Source organism: Maylandia zebra, linkage group LG17 (assembly GCF_041146795.1).
Source record: "Maylandia zebra isolate NMK-2024a linkage group LG17, Mzebra_GT3a, whole genome shotgun sequence".
Lineage (NCBI taxonomy): Eukaryota > Metazoa > Chordata > Actinopteri > Cichliformes > Cichlidae > Maylandia > Maylandia zebra.
In genome coordinates, this window is record NC_135183.1 from 4,160,008 (window position 1) to 4,177,824 (window position 17,817).

The 17,817-nt window shown below is 42.1% G+C and overlaps 1 protein-coding gene across 3 annotated transcripts in view; it reads right to left on the reverse strand.

Moving 5' to 3' along the window:
* Positions 1-43: 43 nt before the first annotated feature.
* Positions 44-17,817, reverse strand: part of cdk17 (cyclin dependent kinase 17) — a 51,793-nt gene continuing 34,019 nt past the window's right edge. For all 3 annotated transcript variants that reach the window (XM_076876211.1, XM_076876212.1, XM_076876210.1), the window contains exons 4-17: positions 12,872-13,005; positions 9,611-9,736; positions 8,177-8,233; positions 7,971-8,085; positions 7,582-7,676; positions 7,401-7,463; positions 6,999-7,122; positions 6,788-6,908; positions 5,412-5,509; positions 5,197-5,302; positions 4,917-4,959; positions 3,945-4,035; positions 3,748-3,825; positions 44-3,066 (exon numbers count right to left, since the gene is read on the reverse strand). In XM_076876211.1, the coding sequence (XP_076732326.1) occupies positions 3,026-3,066; positions 3,748-3,825; positions 3,945-4,035; positions 4,917-4,959; positions 5,197-5,302; positions 5,412-5,509; positions 6,788-6,908; positions 6,999-7,122; positions 7,401-7,463; positions 7,582-7,676; positions 7,971-8,085; positions 8,177-8,233; positions 9,611-9,736; positions 12,872-13,005 (1,292 nt within the window). In that variant the 3' untranslated portion in view covers positions 44-3,025. The remainder of the gene's footprint in view (positions 3,067-3,747; positions 3,826-3,944; positions 4,036-4,916; positions 4,960-5,196; positions 5,303-5,411; positions 5,510-6,787; positions 6,909-6,998; positions 7,123-7,400; positions 7,464-7,581; positions 7,677-7,970; positions 8,086-8,176; positions 8,234-9,610; positions 9,737-12,871; positions 13,006-17,817) is intronic.

The following is a 17,817-nucleotide window of genomic DNA, read 5'->3' on the forward strand; positions in this document are numbered from 1 at the left end:
TCCTGGGATGGATGAAAAACAAAGAATGACTGCTACGCAGAGCTTTTAGGAAACTGTTTAAATTTACTTTCCATGGTTATGAGAAATAAATAGTTCCAGTAAAAAGAGTCACACACCAACTGTTCACCGGCAGCTCAGTGTTTCAGAGAGGTCGAGTTCACAACACAGCAGGCCTTCCATGCATCAGGCTCACATACACACACACGTTCAGACGTGTTCACGGAAAAATACATCAGTCACACATTTTGAAAAAGTACAGTTTTACAATGATAAATATTTTAGCTGTTATCGAAATCTCCTTTTGTGCATGTTACTGCTGTTCGTGCACACAAATGTCCTATTAACAGGAACAGTTTGCAGTTCACGGAGAAATAATCCTGCATCTTTCGGTCTGATCGAAGTAAAATGGAAATCAATAACTTCTGAAAAACAAAAACTATTCTAGTGAAGCATCCAAGCATGCAGTATAAGAAAGCTACTTTATTTTAAAGAGACATGTTTTGGGTCGATGTAATACAGGAAATCTACCATTAATATAATGACATTTTCCTGGGAACACAATAATTTATACATTATTCTAAATATAAACTGGTTACAGTATATTTTCTTTACAGTATTTGTGTTGTCACAGTTTGTGTTGAGCTCTTGAACATGATAATGTCCGCCTTATAAGGAAAGCCTCCTAAGAGTTATCTACAGGATTATTAAACTGTTAGCTGCAAACTGTGTTAGTTTAGTTTACTCCATTAATGCTTTCATATATTAATTTATCAAGAATTAGTTGTGCCTCGAGCACTTCTATAGCATTTTTCTACCCAATCAGTATCTGAAAGAGAAATCTCTACTGTAGACATTTAAAAAAGAAAAAAAAAAAGAGAGTGTAAATACAAAACTTTCATTAAGATGTCGACCAAAAGAACTGCAGTAACAGGAAAACCTCCATCAGATCATCTTACATGTGATGTTCAAAGCACCCTGGTATTTAAATGCACAAGATTAACCACTGCAGTCAGGTCTGTTTTGCTACTGTGAGTGCAGGTGTTCGCTGACATTTTACGTAATTCTTCCGCGTGTGACTTTTTTGCTGCCACAAAAATGTAATGTTTTCTATTAATCCTTTAAGGAAATGGTTTGACATTTCGAGAAACATGCTTATGTGCCCCAAGTAAGATGACAAGGCTGACACAACTCTTGGGCTTGCACACTGAGCTAAAATTCCCAGCACCTGTAAAAAAAACATTTTGGTTTTTACAGGTGATTATGTTTTTCACTTAAACATGAAATAAAGCAGAATGCGTTGATTTGTCAGCTTTGTAGGTGTGGACAAACGTTACAGAGTTAAGCTCGTCATTTCAAACTCTTTTCAGTCTTTTTGCTAACCCAACCAAAGCTAAAGCTTCACATTTAGCGTGACATCAATCTTCTCATGTAACCATTTCCAATGAAGATCAGCCAAAGTCTGGACCACGAGTGATTACACCTACACTGGTCCATGGCAAAAAGAAAAGTGCATATACAACTAAAATAAGCCAGGGATGCAAAGCACACCAGTGAACATTTATAAGAGGGTGATTTGAGGAGGTCTTCCCTTTGTTTCAGTAAACATATAATCAAAAGCAAGACTTCTCAACAGGCTTTATCATCTGTAGCATCACTGTTGGTTGCAAACAACATAGCGGGCAAATGTAAAAATTTCAATTTGAAATGTCTTTTTTTTTTTGTACAAATACTGAAAGAGCAGTGGTTGTTCAAAGGCAACCCTCATTGCCTTTGAACAGCCCTCCCCACCCCCACTATCCCACCCCCCAGCTCTGAGAACATGCCACACTGACACTGCTGTTTCACAAGGAGAGGTCACAGACACAGAGAACACATCCTAATACTGTTGGGTAAACTTGGCCAAGCGAGGCTCCTGTCCCTGATTCCAAAAGAAAAAAATAAAACAAAATAACAAACTGAAACAGACCAAAAACAAAATACACGCACACACATGAAGTGCAAGTTAAACACAAAGAATTACTGCAGTGACATCTCCGAATGTACACAAAGCAAGAAAGTGTAGTTTGCATTTATCTTAAAAAAACAAAAAAAAAAACACACAAAAGAAAACAAAGGAAACAAAGCATTGAAATCCTGGCAGCTCTGTGAGAGGTTTTAAGGAAGGCTTGCTGGCTTCCTGTGGGAGTCACATGACTTCCTTTTCAGCTCCAGTATTCCTCTTCTTTCATCTGCTTGCCTCCCGTCACACCTCAGTTTTGGTCCCGTTGGTGAGCAACAGTGGTCAAAAAGAAGCAAGGGGTGGATGTTCTCATGTAGACCATGTAGCTCTGCGTGTGCTTCTTTCACCGCCCAGCTGTCAGTCATAGTCACACTCTCTGATTTTCAGTTTAACCCCAGAGGGCAGCGGGTCTTCTGCAAGTCCATCCTAAATGTTTTTGGAGAAATGACAACCAACACCATCTAGTGTTTCTGGAAATGTTGTAGAGTTCAGTCACGGAAGCTCGAAGAAAAACAAAACATAATCTCCAAATATATATGTATATAGAGATATACATATTTTACAAAAGACGCTTTCGATCTCCAAGGACGACGACAACAAGAACAACAACTTGGGCCACAGCATCGACATCAACATCAGTTGACTCATGAGAAGCCGGAGGATCGTTGTCAGGAGAACAATAGTAACCTTACTGACTGCTCAACTGTGCATGGCATCCCGAGTTCACATTGTGCAAACACACACACACACACACACACGCGCCTTCGCGCAGACACACACTGTGTTAAATACAGACAGTAGTAGTTTAGCAGCAAAAAAAAGTTCAACCTCACCCATCCCCCCCGCCCCCAATAAATAAACAGTCACCAAATAGATTCAACTCAGAGTCACTCGCTCAGATTGAGTGTTTGCGTGCGCGTGTGTGTAGTTAAATGGGTGGTGTGGGTGTCACTCCGAGGGGTGGTGGGCTCATGCAAGAGGCTGCTGGGAGGTGTAGATGAAGTGGGGCGTCTTCTTCATGAAACACTAGAACAGCATGCTTTGCCTCCTGTTGATCTTGCTGTTACCTAAAAGAGAAAAAAACAACATGTAAAATACATCACCCATAATACCTTTGGTTTAAGCCATAGACCGCAGGTGTTCCTCATTCAGAACTGCACTTTCTGTGTGTGTGTGTGTGTGTGTGTGTGTGTGTGTGTGCGCGCACGCATGCATTTAGGCAATTCTAGGATGCTAGAACCGTCTTAGTTAACAGATGCATTTTCATCATAAATAAATGATAGCAATAAAGCATTTTAAAGTTCACATTTAAATTTTAAGGATGGTTGACTCCACAGTGAGGTCACCGAACAGTTTATGAACTACTTTTCTGAAGTCTCGAGGTTGAGATCAATGCTGATGCCTTCTTCGTCTTTTGAAACCAGATTCGAACATGTTTGAGAGAGAGTGGAGCTGATCAGCTTAGCTCTTGGTGCATTTGATCTTCGATATATTATTTAGCTATTTTTGGACAGGACAAAATGTAAGGACAAAGGTGGTTGACTCTTTAGAGTGGCGGTTGGTACAACTGCATGCTGAACAGAGGGTGGGTTCTTTAGAATTCATGGACCATAATTAAAATAAATAAATAAAATCAGCATCATGTTAATTAAAAAGCACTTGAAAATGTAATTGAGACCATGATTTCATTTCTTCGTTAAATGATCTAAAAAAGCCGAGTTGGTTAAACATTTGGATTCTCCACCTACCTGACTCTGGATACGAGGAGTTCCTGTAGCCTGGGTCTCTCTGCAGCTGCACTTCTTTCAATGTGAATATCGATACACCTGAAACACAGGGGAGAGGTTCAGTTACTCCAACGAGTAACAGAAAAGATAAAAGAATCGAGAACCAAAGCCTCTGAAAGACAGACAGCAGCTTTATTATCAAAGGTGTGTGTGCTCACTCTCAGGCAGTGTGTGGACTCTCATCCCAAGCTGCCTGAAATAGGAATGCTTCATTGCCTCATCAGCTGAAATTCTCTTCTTGGATTCGTACTGCGGAGACAGAAACAGGAAACGATAAGGATACTGTGACTTTATCAAAAAACGCATCAGTGCAGCAATCAGGGAATTCACAAGAAGTTCGTTACTGTGCCTCCTGCTGTCATCATAAAGGAATTCATTACTAAAATAAATCTAGTGACTAGTGATGCAAAGCTGAAGCTTTGCCATTACAGAAACACACAAACGTAAACATATCAGCCTTTTTTCATATCCAGCAGATGAGAAGAGAAATGACAGGCAACAAACTGGAAGTCAGATATGAACTGGTGATACTGTGGTTCACGGTTGGTGCCTTAAACTAGTTAGATTATTTTTCATTAGTTTAAAGTCCTTTGTTTGCTAGTAGACTTAGACTCTGAAAACTACTACCAGACTAAAAGTCAAACATATACAGGCAAGCTGGTTCTTCCATGCAACCTATGGGAAACCTGCCAGCACCCATAGCAAACATAAAGAGGCATTTAATGCAGCCCCGTACACCTATTTGCAACAATACCCTGGGACTCTCTGCAACCACTAGTAACCATTCACTAACCCATTGAGCAATACACTTCTTTTCTTTCTTTTTTTTACCTGGCAACTTGTGGTTGCCGGGTGTTGGGGTGGGGTGTCGCTCTGTGTGACTGGGGCTTAAGTTACACCAAACCACTGATGATATTCATGTACATCTCACTATTTTTTGAGTAACTAAATCAGTTTTTAAAAAGCTGGGTGTAAATGGTTTAATAGGAGCATTTAACAGAACTCAGTTTTGACCAGCTGTTACTATTTAACCAAAGGCTTGCATAAGACAAAGAAAACTAGGAATATCAGTGCAATATATATACAACTACTTATACAGTATTGTGATTACTGTGACAGTAAAGACTCACTCTGAGGAATGACAGCAGCAGCTCGATGCCTTCACTGTCTAACCTAAAGAAGACAAAAAGAAGAGAACAGTTTGGGCTGATGGGAATCTAGGCGCTCATGGGAGGAAGGAAGTGGACAGACCTCTGTAAATGTCTTACAGGATTTCCTGCCTGCAGCAGGCATACACACACAGACACAAGCACGCACACACACACACACACACACGCTCAAGAATATATATCAATTATATAAATGCAAAGGGGCAGATAAGGAAAAACAGATCCCACGTGCGAGCGGTACCTGGGGGCATGATTGATGATTGGCTGGGGTTTGTATTTGGGGAAGCTGTAGGATTTAAACTCTTCGATAGAAGAGATTCCTGGCCAGTTCTCCTCTGTAGGTGTTCCTGAAGTCACATAGTCACATATAGGTTGCCATGTTCAATTAAGCAGGTAATAACATGTGGTGAAACGTCTGAGTTGTTAAAGAGATCAGATCTTGCAGAAAATGCTCACCCAGTAGCCTGAAGATGAGGTGGAGCTCGTCTTCAACGGTGGAGCCGGGGAACAGAGGCCGACCTGCAGCCATCTCATAGAATATACATCCAACACCCCTGGAGACACACAAACATGCAATTTCACACAATAAATGAGTGAGTGGGAGGTGGGGTTAACAGTTTTCAAGCTGAGAATAATTTGAATTAAAAATGCTGAAGAGGTCTCATGATGAGGCGAACAGTTTTATATGACACAAAAATGTTATTAAAGTTAAGCATTACCTCTTCACGCATTCATTTAAACAGACCAAAGAGCAGTATGTGGTGATCATGGAAAACAGAGATCACTTCATGACTTTGGCTAACTGTAGGCATACTACTGGTTTGTTAGCCAAGATCTGAGGGTTGCAAAGAAGTAGTGAAACTGTAAGAGTGCAACAAAAACCGCAAGCAAAACCTGTACCGTTTCCTTTAAAATCTTTTATTCTAAAGGTGCCCAGGTGTTCATTTCCGATTTCTCTCGCACTTTTCACAGATTTACTGCTGCTTAGCAAGTAGTTGACAAGTGTCTGCAGACGAGTCATCGTTTCCCATACAAAGTATGGGTGACCACTGCGATCTGCTAATGATCAAAGCCTTTGCAGGGAGGTATGTGTTGCAGTAACATGCCTCTTTGGGACCAATTTCACCTAGCAACTACAAGCCAACCAGTTGCAGAATACACGTTTTTCCCTAGCAACCAGAGTAATTCATGACCAACTGGTGTCTAGGCCTGTGTAAATGGGACATTGGCTTCATTTCATTCCCTCACTTTATAAGTCCACAGCTAACTGAAAATACAACCACACAACTACAACAACAAGAGATCTACAACTAACTAAATAACTAGTTTAAGGCACCAACTGTGAACCACATTATCATCCTCAATTCATACCTGACACCTGACTGGTGTTTTGTTGACTGTCATTTACCTTCTTAAAGTTTTTTTTTGCACCATGAAATTGAAAGAATAACTAGCAGTTACTGTAACGTCGGAGCCTACAGTATTCACCTTCTTCCTACTTATAACCGTGCTTCTCCTTTAAAATTTAGTTTTTCAAATCAGAAGTTGATAAAAACTTATTTCTGGCTTCAGAAATACATTATTTATTTATTCATACACAAGCCAAAGCAAACGAAAAGCTGTTATCATTAGCAGCTGCAGTAAAAAGAATGAAATAAGAAGTGCAGTACAGTAGAGAGTGCTGTTTAGTTAGGTCATAATTCCCTGTGGGTTTGTAACTACAAGGGACACGTGTTGCATTACCAGCAGCCATTTGATTCAGCATTTAATTAGTGATGATAGCAGTTTAAAACCATAAAAAGGATTATTTGTAGTTATTATAAGCTACATACCACATATCGATCTGGGTTGAGTACTCAGAGGATCCCAGCAGAACATCAGGAGGTCGGTACCAAAGAGTCACCACCTCGTTGGAATAGGTTTTAGTTGGAACAGACTTGGCCCTGGCCAAACCTGCAAAGCCACCACAGACTCATAAGGGTTTTTACACAACAAATCAGCAACAAATCTGTGAAGATCCTCTCCTGCTGGTCTTCCTCTTACCAAAATCAGCCAGTTTAAGTTCTCCTCTCTCATTGATGAGGAGGTTCTGTGGCTTCAGGTCCCTGTGGAGAACTTTCCTTTTGTGACAGTATGACAGCCCTCGCAATATCTGGAACAGGAAGATCTGGAAAGGTATTTTTAAATGGCTTGATGTTATTAATAAGTCAGCTCATGTTTTCATTACTTATGTTTATGCTTTTCTGATCTAATTTGCCTGATGTGATGGAAATACAAACAGAAGAAAAGACCAAAAGATGCTTTTAGACTCTTGGGAGAATTTATATAGAAAAATTGACAAAACAGTTTAATCTGTTAGACACACAGAAAATATAACAAAGCTGGAAGGGTTGAAAAAAAAAGAGTTTACTTTACATAGCATGGGGAAAAAAACATCATCCTCACCTTCACATTATGCATACTCATTATGTTTCCACAGTCGTCCATGTACTGCTTCAGGTCTTTGTCCTTCAAGAAGAGGTGGCACCATTAGACAGGACGTACATGTACAAAAAGTCTATAAACGGATAGACCATTTTTCTTTTTCTGTTTCTCTGTCATTCAACAAATCCACTCTGAGTCTTACCAGGTACTCAAAGACGAGTGTGAGGCTCTTGTCAGTGTGAACGATGTCATGTAGCGTCACAATGTTGGCGTGTTTCAGGTCCTTCAATAATGACACTACAGATGCACAAAGATGTTTACAAAGACAGAAACATTTAACATTTATATAACAAAACCTGACTCAGGAAAATGAAACACCAATTAAAAGGACAGTTCATAAAACAAAGGATTTTAAATCAGAATTTATTTTAGAGATAAGAAGGTTTAAAATGTAACATTGACACATTCGAGCTGTCTCTCTCAGGGTGTCACGTCTTGTTGTAGTCAACTATGGCTGAGCTAAACTGCTACACAAGACTCCAGATGAAACACCAGAACTTTGATGTATCAAAGGACATAAAACCTGCTAACCTTCTCTGATGGCTGTGCACGGGGCTCCTTCCTCATGCTCCAGCCGGATCTCCTTCAGCGCCACCAGGTTGTCAGTCAGTTTACTGCGTCCTTTAAACACTGTGGCGTAAGTTCCCTGAAAGCAACACATAGCATTAATTTAATTAATTTAACTGTATAGCAAAGTTACACTGTGAAGTGCATGTGGAAACTTGAGCCTTCCTCACCTCTCCCAGCTTGTCCAGTTTAATGTACGTCTCCAACTTTCCAAAACCAATCTCTGACTAAGGAAGAGAAGAATTTAAGCATATTAATTGCACTCATTTCTGCAAACAGACACTTGCAAACAAATGCAGTCTGCGTTCTGTTGACCATTCACATTTGAGCAGGCTTTGCAGGTGTTTTCCTGCTGCACCATCTTACTGTGTCCCCGCACCCTTCAGAAAACCGAAGGCGTCTCAAATCTTTACATAACCCATCATGTACACTCAAACTTTAGTTATTTGTAGCAGGGTTTTTTTAATAATGTTGCAACAAAACCCACATCATACTTTTTCTTTCAGAGGGAAAGACCCAAAGTTCACGTGTGCAGGATATGATTTAGATCCAAGGTTTTCAAACTGTCAAGCAATTAAGGGCCCATTAGGATCACGTCCTATTCCAGTTTTATTCTAGACCCTTACAGAGTACCAGTGCATGAAGCGCAGTTAAAAATACTCTGTATTTATCTTATACTGATGCAGTTCATCCAGTCTGAAATGGGCTGTTTTAGCTCCTATCACTTTAAGACAACAACATGTTTGAACATGACCATATTAGGTATATAACTTCTAAACAAAAGAGCCCAGAAGAGAGGAAAAAAAACACCTGGAGCCTCAAGCCTGAAGTAAAGAGCTCACATTGATCACTCGCTAAAAAAAGAAATCTGTCCGTATTACATATAAATATTCAGTAATATTTATATATTTAGTAAAGACCCTTACACTTGGCTGGTGCAACAGAAAAAAAATAGAGTCAAATCTTTTTCTCAAAAATTGGACTGATATTTAATATTACAGGACCTTCAGAAGAAATAAATCAAAGCAGCCCACAGATCTCTCACAAACTCAGTAGCAAAATCATGCACCCAGTCTCACCAACAAGTGTAGTTCCAAAGCACAAGAACAAGATAATCCCCTAAGAAACTAAGAATGAATAATGATACATATGAATATTTCATGTATGTGTGCCCACAGAGCAGCATGAATCAAACATTTTCTATCATATCTGGTTTCTGACAGCATGTCTTCAGGGATTGACCAAAAAAACCCCCCAAAAAACAAGAAGAATCGATATCAAGAAGAATGAAAGGCGATTAATTATGAGTGTTTACCGTCTTTAAACCTTTTTATTTACATTTAATCTTTCAAAAAACGTTCAAAGGCAAACTCACGATGACCACGAATCTCCCTGTCAGTGATGATAACCACACCGCAGCAGAGCATTACGATCTAATTTTATAGGCTACAAGTGTGAGGTGAGCGCATGTGACTACAGATTAATCCATCTTGGGCTTGTACCAGGAAAATCACCATGGAAACCCGGCACAGAGGGTGTCTGGTAACAGGACTGCTTGTGCCACAAAGCAGTAAAAGAACAGAGACAAACAGACACACACTGACCAGCGAGGCTCGGCGCGAACGTCGGCTGAGCGGTTGGTCGAAGGGTGGGCTGCTAAGCTGCAACTTCTCCAGGTAGCCGTCAGGGATTCGGATGTCAGCAGGCAGAGACAGGCGCTTGTTGAGGTCCTAAAACACACACACACATATATAAAGAAGTCTTTATCTAACGTTCCTAAAGAAACCGTAAAGTTAGCCTGTGTAACAAGATCACACATGTGCTGCTGACACTTGTTAAGTGTCGTCTGTATGTTGTGTAGGGCATGTTTCAGCAGTGAGCAGCACAAGACAATGTGCCCTGCAGAATCCACCCACATCCCTGCTGCTTCTAAAATAACTCGTCCTCTTCTCCTCCTACTCCCAGAGACGACAAAAAACAGGTCGATCACCATCTTATGGAAGGTGAAAATAAGAGGCGGCCTGTTGAAGTGTGACTGCTGGTAAAAAAACAACACCATGATTACAACATGATTATAAAACTGTACCTGCGTTAAGCTCGTACAGCCAATCTGCACTCATACTGCACAACTCACATCTAAAGTGTTCTGGATGTCAGATCATATCTATTCCAGGATCAAAGTCAAGAACACCACATCTGACACTGACGAGCTTACATAATGCTGATGGATGTAATGGGGGAAAAAAACATTTAGTGGATTAAAAATACAGCGTGCATAAACCTCCCATCTCTGTACTTACCTTTAAAGTTTGGCCTCACCGCAAATAAATTATTCCCTCTCATGACAACAGCTTTTTGTTTTCTGAGACTGCTCGGAGAATAAGTTAGTATTATGAGTTCCCACAAAAGTCTGATCATAGTCAACATATACATCTTGTAAAAGGAAAATTTGTCCTCCATCAAGATGGTGTCAATATATGATAGAGTCATGAAAAAGAAAGTTTTTCACAGGACTGCAGTTCTGTGAAAAAATAGGTACACACTATAATACTGCTGACCTATTGCACGCAATGGCGGCGCCATCTTACCCTCCGACCCTCAAATGGTTATCTGTATGACTTTATCAGTCTCTCACATCCCTGTGGAGGAATTTCGGTCCACTCGTTTACAACGCTGCTTCAGTGAACTGAGTTATGTGGGCATTTGTTCACACAAATCCCACCACAACATTTCAATCAGGTTGAAGTCTGGGTGTGATACATCACAGCGCCTCGACTCTTTACTTTTTCAGTCTGTTGTAGATTTGCTGTCATGCTCGGAATCATCGTTCTGCTGCATGATTTCACGTGGGCCGAGGTTTAGCTGTCAGAAAGATGGCCTCACATTTCGATTCACAAGATCTGTCTAACCACACAACTACAATGGGAAGACTGGTAGTATTAACACAAAGGGACAAACTACCAAAATGTCTCCAGAGGTGCTCACAATTGAAAATGATCTTCTTTTTTTTTAGTTGACCTAATTAGCAGCACCTGCCTGCTACCTACACTCTTATGGAAGTGGTAAACATGTAACTTTCTCAGCAACACTGTGAGCCAATTGCTTGAAGCTTGGCAGCCTAGCCAAGGAAGACCCTATTAAACTGTGGTGAAGATGTGAATTGGTTTCTTAATGAGTGTAAGATAGGGCACTGACCCTGGGGGAGGACTGCACTCTCCAAAAGCCAATATTCTAACCATTTGTTTGTCAGCAGAGTTATACAAAATTGATCAGGTCAAACTTAATGAAACTTGGTGGAGAGGCGGTGGAGTGTGGACAAAAGGACAGAACCAACTCATTCATTCTGAGATCTACAACACTCATTTTCATACTGCGAGATATCTCATTGGCTAGTGCGATTTTTAGGTAGCTTCCTATTTAAACTACGCTGTGCATCTTCTTTAAGAATGAATCAACACAAAGACTTTGTAGACTTCTGAAGCATCAGTTTAATGGGTTAAGAAAATACCCATACTGCTTTTATAATATAGGAAACAGATTTTACCCAGGCATAGAGCTGGTTCACAAGTGAGAAACCAAAAGCCTGTTTATCTTTTACTAAGACCAGGTGACCGAGCTTTCGCTGTGCTCTTAACCTCTTTGCTGAGACAACTTTATGAAAACCTCCGCCATCAAGGAACCACAAGAAGAGCAGTGCGCTTACCCTCATGTAACGCGTATCTGCTGTCTTTGACCACATCCTTGATTTCCACTTATTTCATGCACAAATGAAACTAACATTTAAAAGGGGTGAAAAGCAGGTCAGTGTGCATGTGTATCTCTGTGAGAGGTAGCATACATCAGGGAAGGTGATATGGCGGGTTCTGGCATATTTTACCATTGACCAGCAGGGGGCAGGGGGTCTCCAGGTGAATTCAGTCTTCCTTTCCAAATCAATATTCCCCCAGATTAAAAAAAAAGCCAAACAAGTAAACATATCAAATAGGTTTTATAGTGCACATAATCTATGGTAAAGTCAGCATTTGCTTTAATTCTATTAGGAGAGAAGAGATTTTCTGTAACTTACTAGTGAGTAACACCATAACAGGTGCAGTAAAAGGGTTCAATGATTACAAAACCACTGAAAAATTAAACAACTAGAAGGCATAAAAATCCCCTGATAATCATGAGATCTGTTTCAATTCAGCTCTCTCCCTCTTTTCTGTTTTTTTTCTTATCTGAGCTTGCGTAAGGGACTAATTCTAATCTATCCTGGGTGACACCAATGCCAGTTTTTCATGTATAAATAACTTTCTTTGGGGTATTAAGAAAAACAAAAAGTGGCAAAAGCTGAAAATATGAATGAGAAAATAAGGAGATTACTAACAGGAGTCATTTAAAATGATTATGCAACAAAATTGGCCTAATGCTTGTTTTTAATACATTTTATATTGTATTATAATTCACCCCTGCATTTGAAATGCTACAAGTACTACTCACTTATACATGTCACACAGTTGTTTAAAATAGCACAACATAATTGTATTCTTCTTTACAAGAAGAATAAAGGGGAGCATGCTCTCAAGTGGAGACAGCTGACATGAAGAAAATCACTGTGGTAACCAGCACAGATTATCTCGTCTCTTTACCAGCCTCTTCTGTCCTCAGGGAGCAGGGCTGCTATCAGTATCATGACGCCCCGACTCTTAGAACCCATTAGCCGAGAAACAATCTGTCCCAACCCCCTCCCAAATCACTTGAGGCAGTGGAGAAGACGAGCAGAAGGAGATGAGAGGAGGTGAAGCGTGGTATGTGGACTTGCAGCGTAAGCTGTTTTTACATGATTTACAGTGTGTGCATGTGTGTCGGGATTCTGCACGTCTCACCTCCATGGAGATTCGCCGGTGGACCCTGTTCCTCAGACAGACGCCCGTCGGAGACTGGACCTCGTCTGAAGACGTTCCTGATGCCTGATCGCTCTCCCCGTCAGATCCCATCTTCAGATTTTCGTGGACAATATCTGAAAAAAATCAAGGATAGGGCACAAGAGGGCTTTGGATAAAAATCACACTGGAACTGCCAAATTAAGACGGTTTAGGAGTGATCCAGACCGGCTAATGATTAATGCTGTTTGTAGAACAGACCTAAACTTACAAGAATCAATAACTTTCATTATCTGTTTATCTGTTGCTTTAAAAAAAAAGGGAAAAACAAAGAAGAAAACACCCAAAGCTAAATTTCTTAAAGGATAAGTCAATAAACTAAAAAGAGCGCAGTTTCTACTATAAGTAAGAAGGGATAAAAAGTTGAGTTGCAAATCTATCTTATAAAGCCTGAGGTAGTATGTCCCAGTTGCTTTGTGTTCATGCATAAGATATGTCATTTAGAAGCACATATTACCATATTTTAGACATTTATTTTTTATGGCTCTGTAGCTTCATTCAGAAGTAACCAACAGCAGATATTCAAAGCGTTGCCTGGTGGGCGATGGGATAATCTTGTTCAGACTTTTAAATCGTGACATTTGATAAATCACCATAAACACATCTGCTAAACATAATGCAGCTGATGAGATTTTTGGCCATCTCAAGTACAATAATCAGTGAGAAATGTACTTGTGAACTGATCTTGTGTTGGGTGAGCAAGAAAATGAAGCAGGAGAAGAAAAAGAAGGAAAAGAAGAAGAACAGCAACAGCTGGCAGTGCTATCACATTATTACCCAAAAATAGAGTTAGTTCAGGCAGGTGAAAAAGTGAAGCTCATCCACAACACAGGTTTCATCTGACCACAGCACTTTCTCCCAAGCCTTCTCTGAAACACTTAGATCAGGGGTCCCCAATCCCGGTCCACGAGTGCCGGTGTCCCTGCAGGTTTTAGATGTGTCCTTGATCCATCACAGCTGATTTAAATGGATAAATGACCTTCTCAACATGTCTTGAAGTTCTCCGGAGGCCTGGTAAAGAACTAATCATGCACTAAATAAGATGGCGCCGGTGAGGTCGGCTGCCGTCACGACTGCTCCGACCACTTTTTCTTTGTCTTTGTTTTTTAAGTTAGTTTTCAGCGTTTCTAAATCGGCAAAATCATCACCATTGGGTACATTAGGTATGACAGTGACACTCTTGTTTCTATTGGTATACAATGTACTCACAATTCGTAGTTTTTAACTCCGGATCCGAGCTGGCCGAGTGAGATCTCGAGGGAGAACAAAGGGAAGCGGCGGCGAGTCGGCGTCAGGAACAGGCTGAGAGCTCGTGCACACCGCACACCTCTGCCTAGCATCCTGCTCGCCAACGTCCAGTCACTGGAGAACAAGCTTGACGACCTCAGGGCCAGGATAGAGTTCCAGAGAGACATTCGGGACTGCAATCTCCTCTGCTTCACCGAGACATGGCTGAACCCAGCGGTGCCGGACCACGCCATCCAGCCGGCCGAGTTCTTCTCGGTTCACCGCATGGACAGGACACGGGACTCGGGGAAGTCAAGGGGAGGCGGCGTGTGTTTAATGGTGAACAACAACTGGTGCAACAGTGCGAACGTTGTTCCTCTCACACGCTCCTGCACACCAAATCTGGAACTACTGTCCATCATGTGTCGTCCTTTTTATCTACCTCGGGAATTTACATCGGTCATTGTAAGTGCCGTTTATATTCCACCACAAGCGGACACGGTCACCGCCTTATGCGAGCTGCATGAGGCACTCACACAGCACCAGACACAACACCGGGACGCTGCGCTTATTGTGACGGGGGACTTTAATAGCGCCAACCTCAAACGCGCAGCGCCGAACTTTTATCAACACATCACCTGCCCCACCAGGGGTGAAAGGACACTGGACCACTGCTACACTACGGTCAAGGACGGCTACAAGGCACAATCCCGCCCCCCGTTTGGCAAATCTGATCACACCGCCATCTTCCTCATGCCAAAATACAAACAAAGGCTGAAACAGGAAGTTCCGGTTCAGAGGAAGGTCGCGCGCTGGACGGATCAATCGGTGGCCGCGTTACAGGACGCACTCGATGACGCAGACTGGGGCATGTTCAGAAACAGCTCCGACGATGACGTCAACGTGTTTACGGAAGCGGTTGTGGGATTCATCGGGAAACTAGCGGATGATACCGTGGAGACAAAGACTATCACAACGTTTCCCAACCAGAAGATAAGATAAGATAACTATTTATTGTCATTGCACAGTCATACATAGTACAGTAGTACAATGAAATTGGAAAGCCGTGGGTGGATAAATCCATCCGCGACGCTCTGAGATCCCGCACCGCTGCCTACAACACGGGACTCATGACGGGGGACATGGACCCGTACAAAGCCGCGTCATATAACGTGCGGAGGGCGGTGAAAGAGGCGAAGCAGCGCTACGGGAGGAAACTAGAGTCACAACTCCAACAGAGTGACTCTAGGAGCCTGTGGCGGGGACTAAGGACAATAACGGACTATAAAGCACCAACAACCGGTATGACGAACGCGGCCGTGACTCTGGCAGACGAGCTGAACACTTTCTATGCTCGCTTCGAGGCTGCAGCTAAGGTCTCCAACAATGCTAGTGTTAGCGGCGCTAACGGCTGCAGACAGGAAGATACTGCCAGCACCGGAAACGTGCTCGTCATCTCCGAGCATGAAGTAAGGAGAGCCTTCAAGAGAGTAAACACCAGGAAAGCAGCAGGACCAGACGGCATCCCAGGTCGTATCCTAAGAGACTGCGCATACCAGCTAGCTCCTGTGTTCACTGAGATATTCAACATCTCTTTATCTCAGTCGGTGATCCCCACATGCTTCAAAGAGTCCATCATTGTTCCTGTCCCGAAGAAACCCCACCCTGCTTCTCTCAATGACTATCGCCCTGTAGCCCTCACCTCAGTAGTGATGAAGTGCTTTGAACGCCTGGTCAGAGACTTCATCATTTCTTCACTACCAGACACACTGGACCCACTACAGTTCGCTTACCGTCCAAATCGTTCCACAGACGATGCCATCTCTCATCTCCTCCACACATCACTCACTCGGACACTAGAAGGGGGAATTATGTTAAAATGCTCTTCATAGACTACAGCTCTGCATTTAACACCATAATTCCCTCCACACTCACCACCAAGCTGGAGCATCTGGGACTCAGCTCATCTATGTGTCAGTGGATCTCCAACTTCCTAACTGGCAGACCACAGGCAGTAAGGATGGGCGGACATGTCTCAGCCTCCACCACTCTCAGCACTGGAGCCCCCCAGGGGTGTGTTCTGAGCCCCCTGCTGTACTCTTTGTACACATATGACTGTGTGGCCACTACCAGCTCCACCACCATCATCAAGTTTGCTGACGACACCGTCATGGTGGGCCTGATCTCTGATAACAACGAGACGGCCTACCTGAAGGAGATTAGGAATCTGGAGAACTGGTGCCAGAGGAACAACCTCCTTCTAAACGTCAGTAAGACAAAGGAGCTGATAGTGGACTTCAGCACTAAGCAGGAGAGGAACTACCAGACCCCCGTCATCAACGAGTGCCCAGTGGAGAGAGTGGACAGCTTCAAATACCTCGGAGTTCACATCACGCAGGACCTGTCATGGTCCTGTCACATCAACACCGTGGTGAAAAAGGCCCGACAGCGTCTCTACCACCTCAGACGCTTGAGAGACTTCCAACTGCCCTCCAAGGTGCTCAGGAACTTCTACTCGTGCACCATAGAGAGCATCCTGGCGGGAAACATCTTAACCTGGTTCGGGAACAGCACCATGCAGGACAGACGAGCTCTACAGAGGGTTGTGCGGTCAGCTGAGCGCACCATCCGCTCCGAGCTCCCTGACCTGCGCTCAATCTACAGCAGGCGGTGCTGGACCAAGGCCAGGAAGATCGTGAAGGACCTCAGCCATCCCAACAACAGACTGTTCTCTCTGTTGAGGTCAGGAAAGCGATTCCGCTCCCTGAAGACCAACACAGAGAGACTGAGGAGGAGCTTCTTCCCGCAGGCGATACGGTCTCTCAATCACACCACCACACAATACTGACCCACACATATGGTTCTTACACACACACTGGACTTTCTGGACTTTGGTTTTGCACAACACTGGTCACTATATTCTTCATTTCCGGTTAATACTTGTACAGCTGCTGTTATTGTGTATATATTTATTTATATTTAGATTTCTTCATACATTCTTATATAGTTCTATATTGTGTATTGTGTATTTTGTTGTACAGTTATTTTATTTTCAACTTTAATTTATATATTTATCTTTATCTTATTCTTCCCAGTTAAATTTACCCTTCATTCTAATTTGTGTTGTACAGTTATTTCATTTTTAACCTTAATTTATATTTTATTCCTTCCTAGTTAAATTTACCCTTTTTAATTTTTCATATTTATTTCCTATCTTATTCATAGCCTTTTCCTTTTTTGTTTTCTTTAGATCACGAGCAGTTGTCCAAGCATTTCACTACATATCGTACTGTGTATGACTGTGTACATGACAAATAAAATTTGAATTTGATTTTGAATTTGAATTTGATTCAGGTGTGCTGACCCAGGGTGAGATCTAAAACCTGGGACACCGGCCCTCGTGGACTGGGATTGGGGACCCCTGACTTAGATGTTCACTGACAAACTTGTGATTGGCCTGTACGTGTGCCTTCAAATCAAATCAAATCAAATCAAATCACTTTTATTGTCACATCACATGTGCAGGCACACTGGCACAGCACATGCGAGTGAAATTCTTGTGTGCAAGCCCCACAAGCAACAGAGATGTGCAAACACAACAACACAAACGAGCAAAATACAAGAATGGCCAACCTGAAACTAATAAATATATGTACAATATA